The sequence below is a fragment of the Poromitra crassiceps genome (assembly GCF_964638095.1).
Source record: "Poromitra crassiceps genome assembly, chromosome: 2".
In the NCBI taxonomy this organism is placed as follows: Eukaryota; Metazoa; Chordata; class Actinopteri; order Beryciformes; family Melamphaidae; genus Poromitra; species Poromitra crassiceps.
In genome coordinates, this window is record NC_139624.1 from 31,617,716 (window position 1) to 31,637,647 (window position 19,932).

The 19,932-nt window shown below is 42.9% G+C and overlaps 1 protein-coding gene across 1 annotated transcript in view; it reads right to left on the reverse strand.

Annotated features, from left to right (window-relative positions):
- Positions 1–719: 719 nt before the first annotated feature.
- The window catches only part of usp15 (ubiquitin specific peptidase 15), a 49,861-nt gene continuing 30,648 nt past the window's right edge, over positions 720–19,932 (reverse strand). The window contains exons 10-21 of the mRNA XM_083658017.1: positions 18,922–19,146; positions 17,199–17,282; positions 14,612–14,706; positions 13,444–13,632; positions 11,125–11,243; positions 9,753–10,034; positions 8,940–9,010; positions 7,969–8,084; positions 5,067–5,216; positions 4,813–4,916; positions 3,944–4,032; positions 720–3,495 (exon numbers count right to left, since the gene is read on the reverse strand). Of these exons, the coding sequence (XP_083514143.1) occupies positions 3,151–3,495; positions 3,944–4,032; positions 4,813–4,916; positions 5,067–5,216; positions 7,969–8,084; positions 8,940–9,010; positions 9,753–10,034; positions 11,125–11,243; positions 13,444–13,632; positions 14,612–14,706; positions 17,199–17,282; positions 18,922–19,146 (1,869 nt within the window). The 3' untranslated portion in view covers positions 720–3,150. The remainder of the gene's footprint in view (positions 3,496–3,943; positions 4,033–4,812; positions 4,917–5,066; positions 5,217–7,968; positions 8,085–8,939; positions 9,011–9,752; positions 10,035–11,124; positions 11,244–13,443; positions 13,633–14,611; positions 14,707–17,198; positions 17,283–18,921; positions 19,147–19,932) is intronic.

Sequence of the window (19,932 nt, forward strand, 5' to 3'; positions counted from 1 at the left end):
TTTACTGGAGATCACCAATCCAACACTTGTGAATAATTCTATGCTTAAAAAGGCGTGGTTAAATGGTTAGCGCCACGCATTCTGGTGTTTAGAGTCAAGGAAAAATTAGGGAATGCGCGTGACCATGCCCACTAATAGCGCTACGTCAAGCCATAAATGTAAATTTAAGGCCAGGAGGATAATAGAGCCCGACATCTCCGTTCTCCATCTGCTCTCCAAAACGTTCCTGTGCGCGATAAGAGTAATAAACATTATGGATATTAATTAATTGGATTGTGATATTAAAGATAATTTATGTTAAATGGAACATGGAATTGATATTCCTCTAAATCAGGCTTCAAATGGCCAAAATTTTCCCCTGCCGCCCTGCGGCATCCTATATTACTGCATCGGAGACAAGCATGGGAGGCGCACCACAACATGCAGCTCGCTCTTCCTTTCACACACACACACGGCGAGGCAAACAGGAGCAGGGCCCACAGGAAGCTTTACACAACTTTATTGGAGATTGTGTATAAATACACATGCACATTTCAAATGTAAACCCAAGTGAACTCAAGTGCAGCCAAACCTGGAAACTCCCATCATGTCGTCATGCAAGGATGTCTGGATTCTCTTTAGAAAAAACAGTCCTCAAACGACAGCGCCATCCTTTTTAAAAACATCCTGACCCCCCCCCCCCCCCCCCCCCCCCCGACAAGAGCACAGGCTGAGGCAAGACTACTCAACTGTGTGTGTGGACTTCGGCTGCAAGCCCAGACATGTCGGGTCTTGCCAATGTCTTAAATACATAGTTTTTTTTTTATTATTAAATGCTTACATATAAATAAATAAACTTTATCAAATGTGCACTCACAGAGTGAACTCTTATGTACAGTATTGTATAAGCCTATAATAGTAATCACATCTCACTCAATCAGGACGGGGCGAGTCACCCGAAAAGCAGCATAGCGCCGAGAAAACCCTAAAGCCCATTGAAGTCAACACTCATGAAGGCATAGCACACATCTAATATTCTGAGGCAACAAACAGGTGAAGTGAGGCTGCTTTACAATGGAAATGACAGGTAGAAAATCTATATAGGAACCCGAACAGATTTTAGCACGAGTAACATTGATGGGAGAATTTCCTGCAATGTTGTGCCACAAAATATCATGGTATCATGGTTTTAAAAGCTGGAAGGCTTTTCAGGCAGACTCACCCCGGTTTTCAGTTTTCCGTCCCTCCCTGTCTGTTTGTCCGCCCTCCTCCTCCATGCTCCAAGCACAGGACCGACAATGAAGCATTTTCCCTCAGGAAGGGGACGCATACAGCAGTACCCATGAACTCATACAGCTATCTAAGGCCAAGAACCCATTCCCATCCCATTCAACCAAAGCAAAAAAGGGAGCCCAAAATAAAAGAAAAGAAAAAACAAAACTCTGGGGCTATAATGAATGAAAAAGCAGCAACCACATACATCTGTTCAATAGTCATTCAGCATACATTCTGGCCCTCTTGTGGATACAAAAAAATCAAGCAAAGAAGTGGCTACGATGTAAGAAGCAGAATAGCACAAAAATATGGACTTTTGTGTGTCGCACACGAGTTGCGCGAGTGTTGGTGTGTCTGCCCTGTGTTGGCGGGGCCATGCAAGACGAGTGTTGGTGTGTCTGCCCTGTGTGGGCGGGGCCATGCAAGACTGCTCTATGTGCAAAGAAATGGCGACTAGTCGGAGATTAAGAGTTAAGGCCGAGGTGATCCAAACACGAGATGATCCATCTGATGTCAACATCATCACCAGTGTTCCTAATCTCACAGCGCCTCTAGTTTGAACGAGAGGAAGAGATCGAGAATGAGAGACAGAAAGAATGCAGAGCCATGGAAGCTAGAAATGCCACCTATAACTGAAAAGTAGAGTTGAAGATTTGTGAAGAAGGATCTAAGAGTCAGCCAGCTAACTTCCCAAAAAGTTTTCATCGCAATTCCTGTGCACTACGTCGAGTTAAGACAGAGTGATGGTATATTTGGACTCTACCTACTTCTGAAATGCGCCAACCAAACCTCACAATTATTTTCCGCCAATAAATAATGTACCAAAAATGTGGTTTGTTTGGCAAAGTTAGCTGGGTAACGTCTCAGTCCTGCTTTCCTCACCAGCTCGATGTTGCAGGTGAAAATATCAACAGGAGAGCAGAGAGAGAGAAAAGAGCAGGACCTTCAAAAGCCTAAGGTTCATGCCAATACATGTGTCTAAAGATGTGAGATGGCAGCAGCAGCAATACAAAGCTAGGACAGTTTGGCTGTTCAACATTGTATAAAACCACACAAAACACAACTCTGCATCAGAGTCTAGACTGTAGACGCTCTCACCACTGACTTACTTACTAAAGGCAGCTTACAAAGCATTTTGTTTTTTCAACTGAGAAGTCCCTCTGATAGAAGAAGTCATACAACAATTGCAGTACATCTGGCACTAATACAATTCTATACAAAAAACTAATGAGGGGTGGAGGGTTGGTGATTGTGCAACAAGTTCAAAAAAAGGTTTCAGCGCAACATGAAAACCCAATATAATTCAGTGTTTAAAATATTTACAAGGCCTAAATGATAACCATAACAATTGTAAAACAATATGCCAAAAATGCAATGCATATATATATATAAAAGCGGAGGGAGGTTCAGAGTGCCACGGCGATGCCGATATTCTGTGAGCCACAAGTCCTGAGCGCGCAAAGCCTGGAAATCAATCCCTGCTATGGATCAGTGACGTGTTCTCATGTTTTCAGGGATATGAAATTTGTGTTGAGGGGGTGATTCATCTAGAAAAACAAAAACAAAATAATAAATGGACGTGGCAACACTCTCTCACACAGAATATACGCGCGCGCGCGCACACATGCACACGCACGCACACACACACACACACACACACACACACACACAGTGATCCAACCACAGAAGAGGGCCCTGATTGCTTGTCGTGGCGTACCGCGACGGCTCCCTGGTCCGAACGCTCGCCGGCCCCACGGCGGCGCCGCCTGTGGACCCGCCCGGTTTGAGCCGCCCCCGCCTCGCCGCCTTACTATGTGTCCATATGGCTTTGGATGGAAAGATCCCAGTCTCTCTCTCTCCATGTGTTTATGTCAATTTTTTACCCCCCTTCGCACCTCAGTTGGTTTTCATGGCGACGTCTCGATTGGGCACCTGCTCCTCCTCTTCCTCCTCTTCTTCCTCCTCATTGTGGTTGTTCCTGCGGCGGTTCTCGTTGAGGTCTCGTGGAGCCTCCTCCTCCGTCGAGGAGGCGGAGGCTCCCTGGGCGGAGGCGGCCGAGGAGGAGCTCTTTCTCTCCCGCCGCGCCTCCTCCCCTCCTTCGTTCTCGTTCTCCTCCTCCTCTCCCTCCTCCTCCTCCTCCTCCTCCTCTTCCTCCTCCTCTTCCTCACGGTCCAGAGCAAAGTAGCCTGTGCCACTCACGGTGTCTTGGCGCTGGTAGAACAGCACATAGCCTGCTTTGGACTGGAGACACACACACACAGTATAACACAATTACTCAGCCATGTTGACTAAACTATTTTAGACCAATTTATGTTGGCTCTAGAGTCTACAGTCCACTTTGCTGAGGTGAACATCCAACAACCACTGTCCCTACATGTCTAAGTTCCATATTTACAGAGCTAGACTGTATATAAATACACAATGCACTGTGCGCATTCTAGAAACAGCAGCTCTACATAAGAAAGTTCAGAGGGGCGGGGAGCCCACAGAGGTTCTAAATCAACGGAGCTACTGTGCAGAATCTGGTTCACTGATCTGGCAGGATTTTGGCTTCAATAGAGCATACAGGGAGGAAATAGGGACACTCCCTCCATTCATATTATATCTCAATGGTCTTGAGGCATGACTGGACATGTATATGCTGCCTGGTTTTAGGTACCACTTGAAGTTAGGAAACAGGGACACTTACCACTATTTGATCTTCATTGGCAGGAGACACGCTGCTGTCGTCGAAGTTGTACCACTTGTCATCGTCTTTGTTCTTTGCGTAAGCGGTGTCTGATGATCACAAGATGAGAAGACAATTCTACAGTGTTAAACAGCTTCTATATCTCTACATCTATACATCTATCTATCTATCTATCTATCTATCTATCTATCTATCTATCTATCTATCTTTAAAGCACAAATGCTGAACTCCTGGAACATCCCCTAACCCCACAACAACCATTATGTGAAACGTTTCTGGGATTCACATTAAATAATAGAGAAACATTTAAAAACGGTGCCAGTGCCAATAAGAGATTGTGAGTACAGGAGTGGTAAACCAGTAGAAAGGAGGTCCTGCAGTGTTTTTTCAGGCCTGGTGGTACCCACCCAAAACAAAGCCTAAACCGAGGCAGCACACCGCGGGATGGCATATTGGTGTGGTCTGCTTCGGTCAGATGGCGCAGCAGCAGCAGGCAGTCTGCAATTTATATTTGCTTACAAAGTTTGGTTCGCTCGGTATATTCAAGACTTAAAACAAGGTGCTCACAAGGAGAGGATGACTAAAATGCATTTATTGCGTAATAAATAAGCTGTGTAATTTATGGCAAAATATTACAGGGATGCAAACTCACAGGCTCCCAAAAGCAAATGCTTATTGATTTGAATGGTATATTTGGCGTAATTTAGTGCTGTGATAGATATTACTGCCATCACCAATATACGTTTTGGTGTATTGTAATATGCCATAGATTTTTGTTCTTCTTCTTTTTCCTTTCTGGGGATCCTCGTACAATTGTAGGGGAAACACTGCAGCATGTGTTTAATGTTATGCTGTGTGCAGAGTCTTACAGTGGCCTCCACCCATCCCGCCGTAGTGGTTGGACACAGCAATGAGGTCGTAGTGACACGGCCCGGCGTTAGGGTTGATCAAGAACTCCGACATGTCCAGATCTCTGCAGGAGACACACCCACACACAAGTGAGTGAGGTGTGTATATGTGAGTGTGTTCGGCATGTAACAACATCACATCATCATCAGGGAAACGACCAGCGTCTATGAGTGTGTGTGTGTGTGTGTGTGTGTGTGTGTGTGTGCGTGTGTACCTGAGTGGGAAGTCGACCAGTGAGTCCAGCTTATCCCTCATGTAGCGGCTATAGGAGAAGCGTTTCAGATGGACCACCAGCACCGGCGGCAGAGACCACAGGTCCAGCTTCTTAGTGGCCTGTTGGTGCTGTTTACAGTTTGGACAGTACCTGGGAGATTGAACACACACACATTAACCTATGGGACTGTAGACAAAAACACAAAAGCACATACTGCACGTATTTGGTGTGATGAGCAGCAAAGCGAGGATAACCTCAGGAAGTTATTGCTGCATCAACAGTCTTGTCAATGGCTGCAAAAAGTTGCTTTTTTTTACGTTACTTCAAGTATCTTGTGATTTCAAGATTCAAGATGTTCTTTGGCTGCTCAGAGTCTTCTCTGAACTTCCCTACAGCTGTGCAACAGTCTTTGACACAAGGGACAACTGTTGCCAAGAAACTAATCCTGAAGGAATGAAGTCCCCCTCTTCACCCTCTTTTAAACTGTGGCTGACGGATAAGACTTCTGTTATACGGATGGAGAGACTTAGGCCCAATCCCAATTCCTATCTTAACCCTCAATCTTAACCCTCAGTCTCAAAAATGTGCACTCCCGCGAAGTGCTAGTGCTGTCCCGATTCTCACTTTGTTAAGTTAAGGGTCGAGTTTGAGGGCTCTACGGCCCTCAGTTTTAAGATTTTCCACGACCACCCTTGGCGGTGAGTGCGATCCCAGAATCCCTTGCGTGTCATCAGCTAGATCCATTCAGATGGAAGATGGCGGCGAAAGGAGGAAAAAAGTAGCCCTACAAAGTTAAGTATTTCCTTGTTAATAGAGATGTAAAAATTATGATAACCATTGTATTAGCTTAGTTTAATGTCATTTTATGGATTTCCGTTTTGGAATCCTAACAACAATTGTTGTTGCTAACGAGTGGGGGCTAGAATGACCGTGCTTTCCGACGTGAGGGCTGGCTTGACTGCAGTGTTTAACTGCAGTCAAGCCAGCCCTCACGTCGGAAAGCACGGTCATTCTAGCCCCCACTTGTTTTGTGGTGCGTTGCATTACACGTAGGCTGTATCTTGATCAAAACAACTCAACAACGACATTACCACCGAGAATTATGGCATTTCGTAACAACGTTAACAATGTTATAATATAATAATAATAATATGGCTTGACCAGCACGGCTACTGACTATCGATAGTTAGCAACAACAAATTCAAAACGGAAATCCATAAAATGACATTTAAACTAAGATAATACAATGGTTATCGTAATTTCTACATCTATATTATCAAGGAAATATTTGTAAGGATGCTTTTTTCGTCTCCTTTTGAATTGACAGACTGGACGGAGTTTTGGCATATTGCTGCTCCCCACAGTCTGAAGACGTATCTGCCTTTAAGGGCTGTCCCATTTTAAAGTCGCAAGATAGCCCTTAACACTTAGTTTTGAGGGCTACTAAGATTGAGGGTTGAGCTTGAGGGTTAAGATTGAGGGTTAAGAAAAGAATTTGGATTGGGCCTTAGGTTCCTGAGGACTGACTCACTTAAGAAATTCTCTGCCATCTGGGACCCGTTTCTAACGTACCTCGTTGAGGTTGGTGGCTACGGGTGATTCGCCAGACTGGTTCCCCATGGATCCCCTGTGTGGGATCCTGGGCACAATACTTATAAGCATATAAGCACCTTACACGACTGGTAGCACAACGTCACACTGAATGTTGATAATGTGTTTTTTTTGTTTGTTTGTTTGTTTTTTCTCTCTTTTGTTTTCCTGTGTCTGAGCCTGTTTGTCTTGTTCGTATGTTGTTCCGGAAAAAAAAAGATTCAATATGTTGATTGTTACTCCGGTTGCACAAGTACATTCATGTGAAAGTCTTTGGTTAGGAGGCTCCGCGGGAAAGAAATATAGCAAAGCAACATGTGACAAGTATGAAACATAGCATAAGATAGCAAATCCACACAGAGGAATCTACATAATAAAGTTGAAGTTGTCGGTATGTCTGTCTGTGTGTCCAGTATGTATGTCTGTCTTCTATGCACGCCCACACCGCAGGTCGGATTGGGCTGAAAATGTGCATGGCGGTGGGTTATGATCCGGGGAAGGTCATGGGCACGTCATCAAGTCCTGGAACCACCAGGAAGGTCCTGGAAAATCCTGGAAACCACCTTATGCCCACACCCCAGGTCGGGTTGGGCTGAACATTTGCATGGTGGTGGGTTATGACCCAGGGACGGTCATAGGCAGGTTGTGTACTCCTGGAAACCATCTGGACAGTGGACACCACCATCATTTCCGGCCAAGCTTTGCTTTGCTTTGTGCCTATTTAACCTGTGCAGCGCCAGGTACATTGCTAGTACAGTAATAATATAAATTTGAAAGGAGAAAAACCACAATAAGCAATAATAAGCAATAATAATATACTGTCCATTTGAAAAGAGAAAAACAACAATGAGAACACTAGCAAAGGCAGTGCAAGGTGCAATGAAGTGAAAGGTGTGGGATGTCATATTTTTATGCATCATGTATTAATTACACTTAGTCAATATTACAATCAGTCAGTCATATTTCATAGTGTGTGTGTGTGTGTGTGTGTGTGTGTGTGTGTGTGTGTGTGTGTGTGTGTGTGTGTGCGCGCATGTGTGTGTGTGTGTGTGTGTGTGTGTGTGTGTGTGTGCGTGTGCGCGCATGTGTGAGAGTGTTACTTGTTGAGGAGTCTTATGGCCTGTGGAAAGAAGGTATTCCTCAACTGGCTGGTGAGTGTTTTGGGGGTCCTGTATCTGTCCTGTATTTCTACTCAGTGTAAAGGAAAATCCGTTGTCCCAAAATTCACCAATTACTACTACTACTTTTACCAGCCAACAAGTTTTTGAAAGAAAATGTATGTTCTTTCAACCATACAGTTAGTATTTCTCACCATGGGTCCTCTGCCCCCAGCTTCTCCTTAGTGGTGAACAGCTCGATGCAGTCCTTCAGTTTGAAGAAGGCCTTCTTCTGAGGCTTGTACTCCATGCTCTCGTGCTTGTCAAAGTCCTACACACACACACACACACACACACACACACACACACACACAGTTAGACAAAAATACAGACCGACCCATATGGAATTAATAATCCATCCACATACAAAAACTTTTTGACAAAATAGCCAAAAGCAGATTGCCAACATTTTCTCCCCCCTTACTCATCAGAAGTATCATTTTGCATGCATAACACCTTTGTTGAGAAAATACATTTGATGAGCAACAACAGAAGAAATCAATCCACAAGCAGCTATTAATGCTAGGCTGTGAAACATGCTACCTTATCTGTAATGGGGAGACTGGTGGGAAGTAGGAGAGAATGAATGTCCGCACACCGGTTAAGCTCCCATAATTTAATAATTGAAATAGCGCAACGTTTCGACCCCACACGGGTCTTCTTCAGGCAATCAATCAACGGTGTGCGGACATTCATTCTCTCCTACTGAATATCACGCCTTTTGCCCTGCACCTGGATGAAGGTGGGATGTGCACAGGCCTACTTTTGAAACGGAGACTGGTGGGAACCCATAGAACCAATTTTCATTCAGATAAATTGAGCTAAGAGGTCAAGGGACCACTTTGAAATAGTTTTCCCTTGCCAAAATGTAACCTATGTTTGGAGCTTTATTTAGCCCCCTTCCCCACAAGCTAGCTTATTATGCTTGGTACCAATGGATGTCTTAGGCCTCTAGTTTCTTCTGATAACAGGATCTCCCCTGTAGCTTTACAAATGACCCTGCTACAGCCATTTGATTGCCCACAAAAATCGGGAGTGCTGGCAGACCACTCGTGTCCCACCTGCAGTACCTCGCCAGCCCACTAGTGGGCTCACAGTTTGGGAATCACTGCACTATTGGCTTTACCTCAGTGACGGTCTCATCAAAGTATTTCTTCTTGAACTCTGGCTCCCAGTCCAGGGACAGATAGGAGCGGTCTGTGGAAACAAGACAGTGTAAATCAACAAATCAGGAGGTTTCTGCCATTTCCTTCATTCTGTTAACACCTTCACTAATTCTCATGTAATTTACTGTCCATCCCTTTATAGTTCTGTTGATTATTCCACCCATTTATCTTAAAAATCCTTCTCTATCTCATCTGCTTCTTGATCTACATCTCCTCTTTGTCATTGGTCTAGATTTAATAAGGAAAAATCAATAAGGGAAAATGGCTTTTACCTGGACTCACCTCATGAGCGTACATTTGGTGTATTTGTCCGTGCTTTCATTAAATTATGGAGTCATTCATTATCCATTAATGTGTCCGACTGTCTGTATCGACCCATTCAGTTGATTAACATTATTTAGTTCCAAAATGAGATATCCACCTGTTGAAATATGCAATGCCTACTTCTACTGAATAAAAGCACAAAATTAAAACAAATTACACAACTTATAGAATAGGAAATAATTTAACTCCTTGTTGACAAAATGATAGCACTTTTGCTTTATGGATCATCTATGTTTGGGGGATATTGAATGGTGAATTTGAGGATTTGTTTTAGAGCTGCAACGATTAGTCGCCAACTATTGTTTTTATAATCAATCGTTTGGACTCACTTCTAAGAAAAAATATGAGAACCCGGAGACCTGAACCATTCCTCGAGTACTGACGTCATGAAGGAGTACTCGTGTAAATGAGTACTCCCGCCCAACCCTAGCTTCAGCCCCAGCGCCTACCGCTGAGTCGGAGGTGTCCATCGTCGAAGCGGATCTGCCTCGTGTCCTCCTTGATGAGGGAGAAGTCCGTCTTGCCCATGTTGTTGAACTGGAATGTAAAAAGTCTCTTTTTGTTGTGCCCAGCCGTCTGCTGGCCTTTGGTGGAGTTCTCCGGAACAACCACACCATTCTCCAGTTCGTTGTCCCCGCCCACCGAGTCCTCCGATTGGCTGTTGTCGTTCTCAGAGGGCAGCTCCTGATCCTGACTGGACTCGTCGTCCTGATCGTCAGTCTCCATCTCGCCTGGAAGAGGACATGGAGAAGAATTAGCGCTTTTACAGAAATATGACAAATAACAGACAATGAAATATTTATGTATATATTTATTATCAGGGGCGGCTGTGGCTCAGGAGGTAGAGCAGGTCGTCCACTAATCAGAAGGTCGATGGTTCAATCCCCGGCTCCTCCAGTCCGCATGTAGAAGTGTCCTTGGGCAAGACACTGAACCCCAAAATTGCTCCCGATGTCTGTGTCAGCACCCTGCATGGCAGCTTGCCACCATCGGTGTGTGAATGTGTGTATGAATTAGAGATGTAACGGTATGAAAATTTCACATCACGATTATCGTGACGAAAATTATCACGGTATTCATAAAAAATTGCTGAAAATGTTGAAAAAGTACTGAGAGACTCACTGAAATCATTTTACAATGTTTTATATTGAGAACTCAGACCCAAAAAGGATTGATACACTCACTGAAATCATTTCTCCAAGGCTGCACGTTTGCATCTGGGAGACTGTTGCCAACTTTGGTTGATGATGGACAGTATTTACCATGTTTTTCAAAGCACTGTAATCACGGTACCATGGTTTTAATGATAATGAAAATTTGAAATGGTACGTTATCGTAAGGAATTTTATCACGGTTATCATTAAAACCGGTTAGCGTTACATCCCTAGTATGAATGGGTGAATGTAGGCACATTGTAAAAAGAGCTTTGGATAAAAGCGCTATGTAGAAATGCAGCCTATATTATTTATTTTCATACCGCTAGATCATAAAATACAAAACACTAGTATCCATACAACAACATTTACAGGAAAACTTTACTTTGCAGTTGGTTATGTTTAACAGATGTTTGCTGACAAAATGTATGTTGCTAAAGAAGCTTGTCAGCATGCAGACGTTGACTGTGTGTGACGTTGACTGCCACTGCCATCGTGCATTTTGAAATGCACACAATGTGGTCGCAGCCATTGCAAATCTGCACTTGTTTTAATTTCATGCCGCCTCCGTTTAAAGTGAGCTCTGTGTGTGTGTGTGTGTGTGTGTGTGTGTGTGTGTGTGTGTGTGTGTGTGTGTGCGTGCGTGCGTGCGTGTGTGTGTACTCACTAGGTGACCCCTCCTCCAGCAGTCCATTGGTGGCATTGCCATTGACAGCGTGTTGCTTGGTTGTCTGCGTCTCCTCACAGTCCTCCTCGTCTTCCTCCACAGCGGAGCGCACAAACCGGCTAAAAAACACAAGCTCATTCTCATTTACTGCAACTGCTTTGCACCGGGGCACTGCAATATATAATTAACATTTTTACAACTGAAAGCCTTTGTGTGCATAGTCCTGATTTTCCGAACAGTGAGTGGATGCACCATTGACAGCACTCAAAAATGTCTCTTTGCTCTTCTTGTTACTATAATTATTCACCTTTCTTATCATTTGCCCATATCAGGAGGCTTCTGCATATGTCATTTTCTAATCGTTACTCCTACCTTTATCATTTTTAGACTTGCCAAAAAGCTGTTTTCAAGCATTTTTTTTAAATAAAGCTTTAATATTTTTTCGGATGAGAACGTAACATCCAAATATGTGACCAGTTTATCAGAATATCGCCTATTTAAAAAAATGTAACGAGCAGTGACGAGTGCTGGCTGTGACCGGTCGGACTAGATATTATCTGTCAGCTGGCAGTGAGAAAACACTGTTGATGTGCTTAATTGTAACTAACGTTATGCCGACCACCCGGGCGGCATAGTCATCGGCTCCTCGCAGCAGTAACGCTATGAGCATGTAACTGAAGTTGGCCACACTCGCCGCAGTGTAGCTGCTGAATGTTTCCAAACTTCATTCATAGTCTACAGTTTATCGATGTTTACAATGCAACCGGCCGGCTAACGCTGAACCGGAAGAACTAATACAATTGCGTCTGACAAGGAAGAGAAAAAGTGGGCGGGGCAACATAAAGTGAATACAGTTGGCAAACAGCTTCTTCTTTTTTTTCATGCTTAACTCATTGAGTGCCAGCCACTTTTGGAGAACGGACGCTCCCAGTGCCAGAGTTTCAGAGCGTTTTCAGTGATTTCTCGAGGCCCACAGAATATTGTGTGATATTACTATGTAAACACCGAACACGCACAAAGAACGAGGAGACTCTCTTCTATCATCTGCAAAAAAAAGTTTATTGATCCCATTTTCCGTTCTTTAGTTATGAGCCAGAGAAGATAGCTTGATTTAGCCAAAAACAGCAATTTTTTTCTAGAAGCTGAGATAATGAGCCTTTTGTGAAATTAAACATTTCAAGCACATCATTGACTCTGAAGCTAATATTTTCTGATATAATGACACCTCAAAAATAATTTCCTTCAATAAAAGAGTGAAAACAAAGGAATTTTGTAATATGTTTTAGCTGCAACCAGCAGCGCTGGCCCCTGCGTGCGCAGACCCTACACCTTCTTGCTGGTCTTGATTTACTGCTGGTGGGCATCAGATAGCCTATTCTAGCTTGTTTGCTCTCTATGCATCGAGCCTGCTGCTGCCTGGGTGTGTGTGTACTGTCAATGGTTGTATGCTGTAGTGCCCTGCGTGCCCCACCCCCTCCTCCTCCTCCTCCGTGGTGGGAGGAGTGTCTCTGCTGCGGTTTGCTCTGAGTTTGATCTGCACTGAAAAGTCCGCTGCATCCCCCCGCTTTTTTACAGCGTGTCCCCGGCTCCCAGCTGAGAATAATGTAACTTTTCAGAAAGACGCTGGTGTCGCCGTGTCGGCAACTAAATCATATGGATGGACTATCGCAGCGGACACGGATGGGGCTCAATTGTGGCAGCAGATGACTGCTGTTCACAGGCACAGCTAACGTTATGCTTCAAGCATATCGATGCGATTTCCGTTTCCTCATGACTTCTTCTCTCTTTTCTCCTGGCCTTTGTCTAATCTGGAGAGCACTGTCGCCACCTAAGGGTTCTGTAAAATAGGTTAGACACATTCAATAGCTCCCATATTGTAAGAGGCGATGTAAGAGGCTTAGATCGACATCCCCAGGTCAAAAAACGCAATTGACGAACATGTTCGTCCTTGGCACTCTACGTTACTAAACGAAATGACGAACATGTTCGTCCATGGCACTCAATGAGTTAATGTTCTACAATCTATTGACGAAGCTGCTAGTTAAAAAAAAGGACTCTTCAGTCACTGGACCAAACGAATGTGAACACAAATTTTTGTTTTTTAAATTTAATCTACTCTTAATCACATGCCTTAATGAAGCCATAAGAAAAAGTCTATCTAGAGTTGGATTCAAAAGCTTACCAGTCACTTTCACTCCTTTACAAGCCAAATTCAATATTTAAAATGGAACCTTCAAGTGATGGTTGGTCACCTGCCGAAGTCTGTGGTGGCAGCTTCCCACAGTGAATGTGATGCAGTGCTGGGTGAGATCAACCTACCAGAGGCGTAGGAGCAGCATGTTGTAGAGCTTGTCTTCACTGAGCGTTCTGGGGACGGTGATGAGGAAGGGCTGTCCGAACAGCGGCGTGCTGGTGTGGTTGTAACCCGACTGCTTGTACTTCTCCCTTAGGTGCACCGGGATCACCACGTGGTCCGTGTCCTCCAGTCGGTTCACCGCCACCTCGAACCTGCAAGGAAACAAGAACGGTCGATCTGGGTAAGCTGCCATGTAAATTATTGTATGTTAATGTACTTTCTCACAAGGGTGGGATTACAGATTTACTCACGTTACTGTAATTGAGCAGCTTTTCGCTTGTACTTCAGTACTTTTTTTTTAAGTGAGTTATTTAAGTACATGTTTACTTAACAGGGCTCCAGACTAACTGCTTACATTGGTTGCACTGGCGCGCCCAACTTTTTAACTTAGGTGCACCAGCACATAATTTAGGTGCACCCAGATTTTTCACCACGCCTTTTGGTGCAGCAATAATACATTTTAAGTGTTACCTTCTTTGTCATTTTGTATACTGTACATATTGGTAATTTCATAAAGTGATACTCTCAAAGATTTTCATGTAAATAAATGTCTGTTAAGTGACTATCACCAACTGTGGTATCACCGGTGCGACCAATGAAAATATTTAGGCGTACTGGCAGATTTTAAGGTGGAGAAATGCACCCAAATGGCTGCATTCTGGAGCCCCGACTTAAGTATTGTACTTTGCAAACATTTAAAATCACATCTATTCCAGCAACAGAAACTGGACTGATGTAAAGTGGCCAAATGTGGAGCAATTCACAGTGAACGGAAAAGAAGCGTAATCAGGCTTAAAGTGGTTTGTGCACTTTACTTTGTCATTTCTATTTCATACAATTAAAAGAATCTAGATTGAAGTCTGTACTCTCAACATTTTAGAATTGCACCGAATAGTTCACAGCTTCTTAACAGTACTTATTTTTTTCTTTTATTTTTTTATTATTTTTTAGATTTTATCCCATTTTCTCCCCAATTGTACTTCGCCAATTCAGGTTCCATCTTCCAACTGTGCTATGCTTTATACTTCAGTCAGCTCTGATCAAAGTGAAAATAATACAACTGTGCTATACTTTACACTTCAGTCAGCTCTGATCAAAGTGAAAATAATATGCCTAATATGTCACACTCACACATAGATGTCATCTCTCTCCATGATGCTGCTCAGGTTCTCGTTGGTGGCGAAGATTCGGTGGAAGCGGTGGTTGTAGATGTCTGTTACAATCATCTGGGGGACGGGGAGTTTTGGAGAGGAGGAACCCACAGTCAGTCAAGAGAAAAACCACAGTACAACTTCAGGAATTAGAAACCTGGTGGTTGACTAGAGCAGTGGTTCTCAAATGGGGGTCCGGGGACCCCCAGGGCTCCATGGCACTTTGCCAGGGGGTCCGTGAAAAGTTTTCAGGAATTTTTTTTTTTTTTTGTGTGTGCAAAAGCTTCATAGTTCAACGGAAATATTGTATGTTTTAAATCTAAAATGGTTTATGGATTACATTCTAATCTAACAAACCTATCAATTTAAAAGTCAAGCACATTACCGTGGAAACAATTAAGCTTAGCCCAAAATCACAAATCAGAATGAGGGGGTCCCCGGTATATTTTCTATCTTGTAAGGGGTCCTTGGCTGAAAAACATTTGAGAACCTCTGGACTAGAGTAAATTACACACACATACCAATAGACAGGATCTGATGTAACTATCCCTTGGCTATTAAGTAATGTAATATTTGGAATTTGTAAAATATCAAAGATTTCTAAAAAAAAAAATACAGCTCAGGCATTATCATCTATCTATGTATATATTATATTTGTTTCAAGAATTTTGTCCGGCCACAGCTATGCCATTTTACTTGCGATCGGGCTGAAACTTTCAGGGGGTGTAAAGAGCACCCATGCGGGTGACCTGACGGAGCCTGATTTTTTAATTAGGGCAGATTAATTGCCTAATTGCCCTAAGGCATCAGTGATGTCATCAGTGATGATGTCATCAGTGATGATGTCATCAGTGATGTCATCAGTGATTATGTCATCAGTCTGAGGCTCACAAGAGACTGAGGGAGAGGGGGAGAGAGTCTGAGGGAGAGAGACAGAGAGAGAGAGAGGGGGAGAGAGACTGAGGGAGAGACAGAGGGAGACAGAGAGAGAGAGGAGAGAGACTGAGGGAGAGAGAGGGGAGACATTGTGCACGCGCCAATAGGGCAGCTGAGCCACGCAGCGGCCGAGCTGCATATGCGAGCTGCAGGACCAGCTCGGCAAGCTGCAGGACTGGCTAGCCCGCGCAGCAGGCAAGCGTAGGAATCGAGCACGCGAGATGCCTAGTGTACTAACAATTCAGAACAGTATGCAAGAGAAATGCTATTCCAAAGCTAATTGAACTGGTACTGTATGGGATTCCCAAAAAATGTTCCTGCATTAGCCCCAAGATCATCTTTGAGCTAGGGTTGCACTGATACCAACACTGCTATCAGATACCAGGATAAAACAGGGTATCACTATCAGTGAACTTCCTGATGCTAATATCCATAAACAGGAAACTCATTGGAAAGTGACAGAAATTAAAGCAAGACTTGATTTTCTGTCTTTTTCCAACATAGAAATATGTTATATTGATGGAAAAACAGACTGTACTTGGATTTGTTCTTTTTCTTTTTTGTCCTCTGTCCACAAACAATGGTCACAATCTATAGTACTCAATTTAAAAAAGGTATCAGTTAGTACTTCAAACTACAGTAGTAATCTGGGCTGTGTGGTGTTCAGTATTGTCCAATGTCAGGGCTGTGTGGTGTTCAGTAGGGCTGCAAGATGAATCGCATTTTCATCGTCATCACGATATGAACATGTGCAATAAACACATCACTATTTATTGACACTCAGCATGCGATCGTTTTGTCTTGTGTTGTAACACCTTTCCCCTGCAGCTGTGCACTCCGCCCCTCTGCCAAAGCTCAGTTTCAGCTCGAGTCAGGAACAGAGCCACACATTTCTCCATTCAATTTTTAAACCTTCCTTGATAGACGATAACCGAAAGAGAGCAGTTGGTCAACAGGAAAGGTAAAACAAATTAATTGTTGTGGAAAGTCCAACCCAAGGTGCATGTTCAATTGCACCCAAGCAAAGTAAAATTAATTACCTAATTCTGGTAATTACTTAACATTACTTAAGTTAACTTCAACATTTATTTATTTATTTTATTTTTTATTTATTTTATTTTATTTTATTATTTTATGACTTACGATAAACATTTGTTTATCGTAAGTCATATCGTCATCGCAATATTCAACAATGTTATCGCACAATGCAGATTTTCCTCATATCGTGCAGGCCTAGTGTTCAGTATCACCGAATGGGCTGTGGTGTTCAGGATCGTCCAATGCCAGCTCCATTTTTCCTCTCTTATTTCTTGATTAGTGAGATGGTTTTATAAGCCCTTTGAGGTTACTTGGCACCTTTTGCACTTCTTTTCTTCTCTTTTTGTCTAGCAATGTCTTTATTTGCACACATTACTAATCTTAAACCCACTGAAATCGCTGTATAATCTATTAAGATGAAAAAGGATACAGCAGCCCTGCCCCCATAGCTGCTGAAACTGCACTGGAAAGGACAGTTTGGAAAGGGAATAGCCTATTTCTAGCGGTGCAGTCTAAGGTCAGCATTATAGTGTGATGGGCTAATAGGCGTGCAGGGTTATTGACTTGAGCAGAGCTGAGTGTGTTTTTTTTACCTTCTCAGCAGGCACCTCAGACAGGCTGGAGAGGGAGGTACACAGGTCAGAGATGTAGCCCACCTTGGGCACGGTCAGCTTATACTGGAACAGGAAGAAATGTGCAGAAACACACGGCCAGATGAAATCTTCAGGTGAAGTCATTGGCCATATCTTATGCCCAGTGCAAGGGCAAGGGCAAGGGCAAGCGTTATCTTTGCTAGTTTCTAGCACTCAAAATCTCACTTTTCTTCTTTTAATGACCACTGGGTCAGTACATCAAAGGATGTGTTTCAGCGACCCAGTGGTCATTAAAAGGAAAAAGGGGAGAAAGGAGTGCTAGAAACTAAAGATAACACTTGCCCTTACCCTTGCACTGGGTGTAAGATATGACCCACTATGTCATGGTACTACACTTTAGAACTATTTCTGATTCTGATTTCTCAGATATTTAAAAAAGGAGGGGGGGGGGGAGTTGTAAGGACAAATAACGAGCCTACTGCATGGATGCAATGCATTCCTTTACTTATTTTAACAACTCATTAAAGTCACAAGAAAACAGCATTTGAAAGGTGTCTTGCTTCTGTATTACAATGCATTTCAAGTACAGACAGGATATTTGGGTGGAACATAATGTATGGAGTGACTGTTGAAAAGTTGGCAGATGGGACCGGACCAAATTTGGAAAGTGACTCAGTGTTGTGTGCATCATCTTAAACTGTCACAAATGTTGTTATCTTCAAATGAATAAACTCCAGCCACACAGGTGTCTTAGGGAAAGGAAAATAGAATTTTCGGGAGCAAACACAACAAAAATACTCAACTGTATTACGTTACCTGTCATGTCACTTTGAAGATTGTAAAGGTGCAAGTTTTATATGATAGAAAGGGTGGAGGGGGGATTATCTGTGATGACATTTTTGTTTGGAATTTTTATGTCGGCCTACTGGTATGCATGTAAACCATGAAAAAACAGCATTTACTAGGATTTTGACATGACATGGCATATGAGAAAACAACATTATGATGCAGAGAATGCTCAATTTCATTCTCAGAATATAATGTGTTCAGGGGTGGCCAAACTACGGCCCGCGGGCCAACTGCGGCCCGCTGCCCGTTTTTAAGTGGCCCGCCATGAATTTAGAAAAAAAAAAAAAAAAGATAAAAAAAAACGTTTTTTTTTTTGCTAAAAACTTTTTTCCGTTTTTCTGTTTCAAAGTTTAAAACGGAAAACGAAAACGAAAACGGGGGAAAAAACGGAAAAACAAAAACATTAAGGAAAAGAAACAGAAAAAAAAAAAAAAAAACGGATTCCCCCCATTTCGTTTTTTTTCAATTTAAAACCATTGAAAATGGGTTATACTTGAGCACCCTGACATGGTCTATTTATTAAAAAAAAAAGAAAATGAATTACCGGTAATGTTTAATACTAATGTTATGTTAAATTATCTCTGTCTTAACCTGTTGGCACAGGAAAAGAAAATTTGATAACATACAGAAATACCCATTGTAGGTGAGCGCATCAATAAACTATGTGTCATATATTTATTTAGGTAGAAATTCAATTTTTGATGGCACAAGGGTTTTCTGGTCCAATTTTTTTGCCGCGAAAACTGCCGCGCTTAATATTGTTTGGCCCGTGACTCCTTATATTTTTCTGTATGCGGCCCACAACCAAAAAAGTTTGGCCACCCCTGTGTTACATAATCTGATATGGGATCGGTTTTGCGAGTTTTTGTTTCACCTGTGTGGGTTTGGCCAGAGCGTCCAGTCTGACCAGGTAGACCTCCAGTGTTCGCTCCTTCTTCATGGGCAGCGGCAGCGTCAAGTAGCAGAAAGGGTCAAAGGTCACGGAGACCTTGGAGCAGACGGGGCACACCAAGGTTGACTTGAAAAGACCGTGGAAGATGTCCACAATGATGGAGTCGTTCCTCTTCATGTGGTTTTCCCACGCCTCCTCCGCCACCATCTGGGAGAGTGGGCAAAAATATATATACGGTAGATATTTCAAGCAAAGTGAGAGCAAACCGCCCACAACAATACACTGCAAACATGGCAACAGATGACAAGACAATTTGAAAAGAGCAGGTGTGCCTCATTACGCCTACCGTGGGAGACAAAGAGAAAGACACAACACTGAACGGTTAGGAAACATCAAGCAAATAGCCTGGTAGGGAAATTAGATCCTTGAGCAACAATTGAAAAACTGTCAAATGTATACAGTAATAATAACAATCTAAATAAAACAGATACAATTTAAAAAGATGACTTAATGTTGCATAATGAGAAGAAGTATACTTTCCTGTCTTAAACTGATCACTTACTGTATCTGATTAAGTGATTCATTCATTCAGTCAGTCATTAAACAGTGTTACCTATTTTCAATTTTAGAATTTGATCATTCTTTCGGACCTTAATTTCTTTGCTGGATTTGAGGATTTTGGTCGAAATACTGCATGTGGCATATGCAGACGGTTGCTAGGCAATGTGATAACTGGGGAATCACTTTACAGCTACAGAATATCTTTTAGAGCAACAAAATGAAAGCAGTGACAGTCTACATAAAGTGTAGTGGAAACGGTGGCTAAGCAATATGACAAATAAATCATTGTTCGATAGCTGAAGATCATTTACAGCAACAACAACAAACAAAATATGTGAAAAGACAGTCTACATGTACAAGTGTAGTCATGTAGGACCTACCTCATGTACACAACCCCCCCCCCCCAACGCGCGCTCGCTCACACACACACAC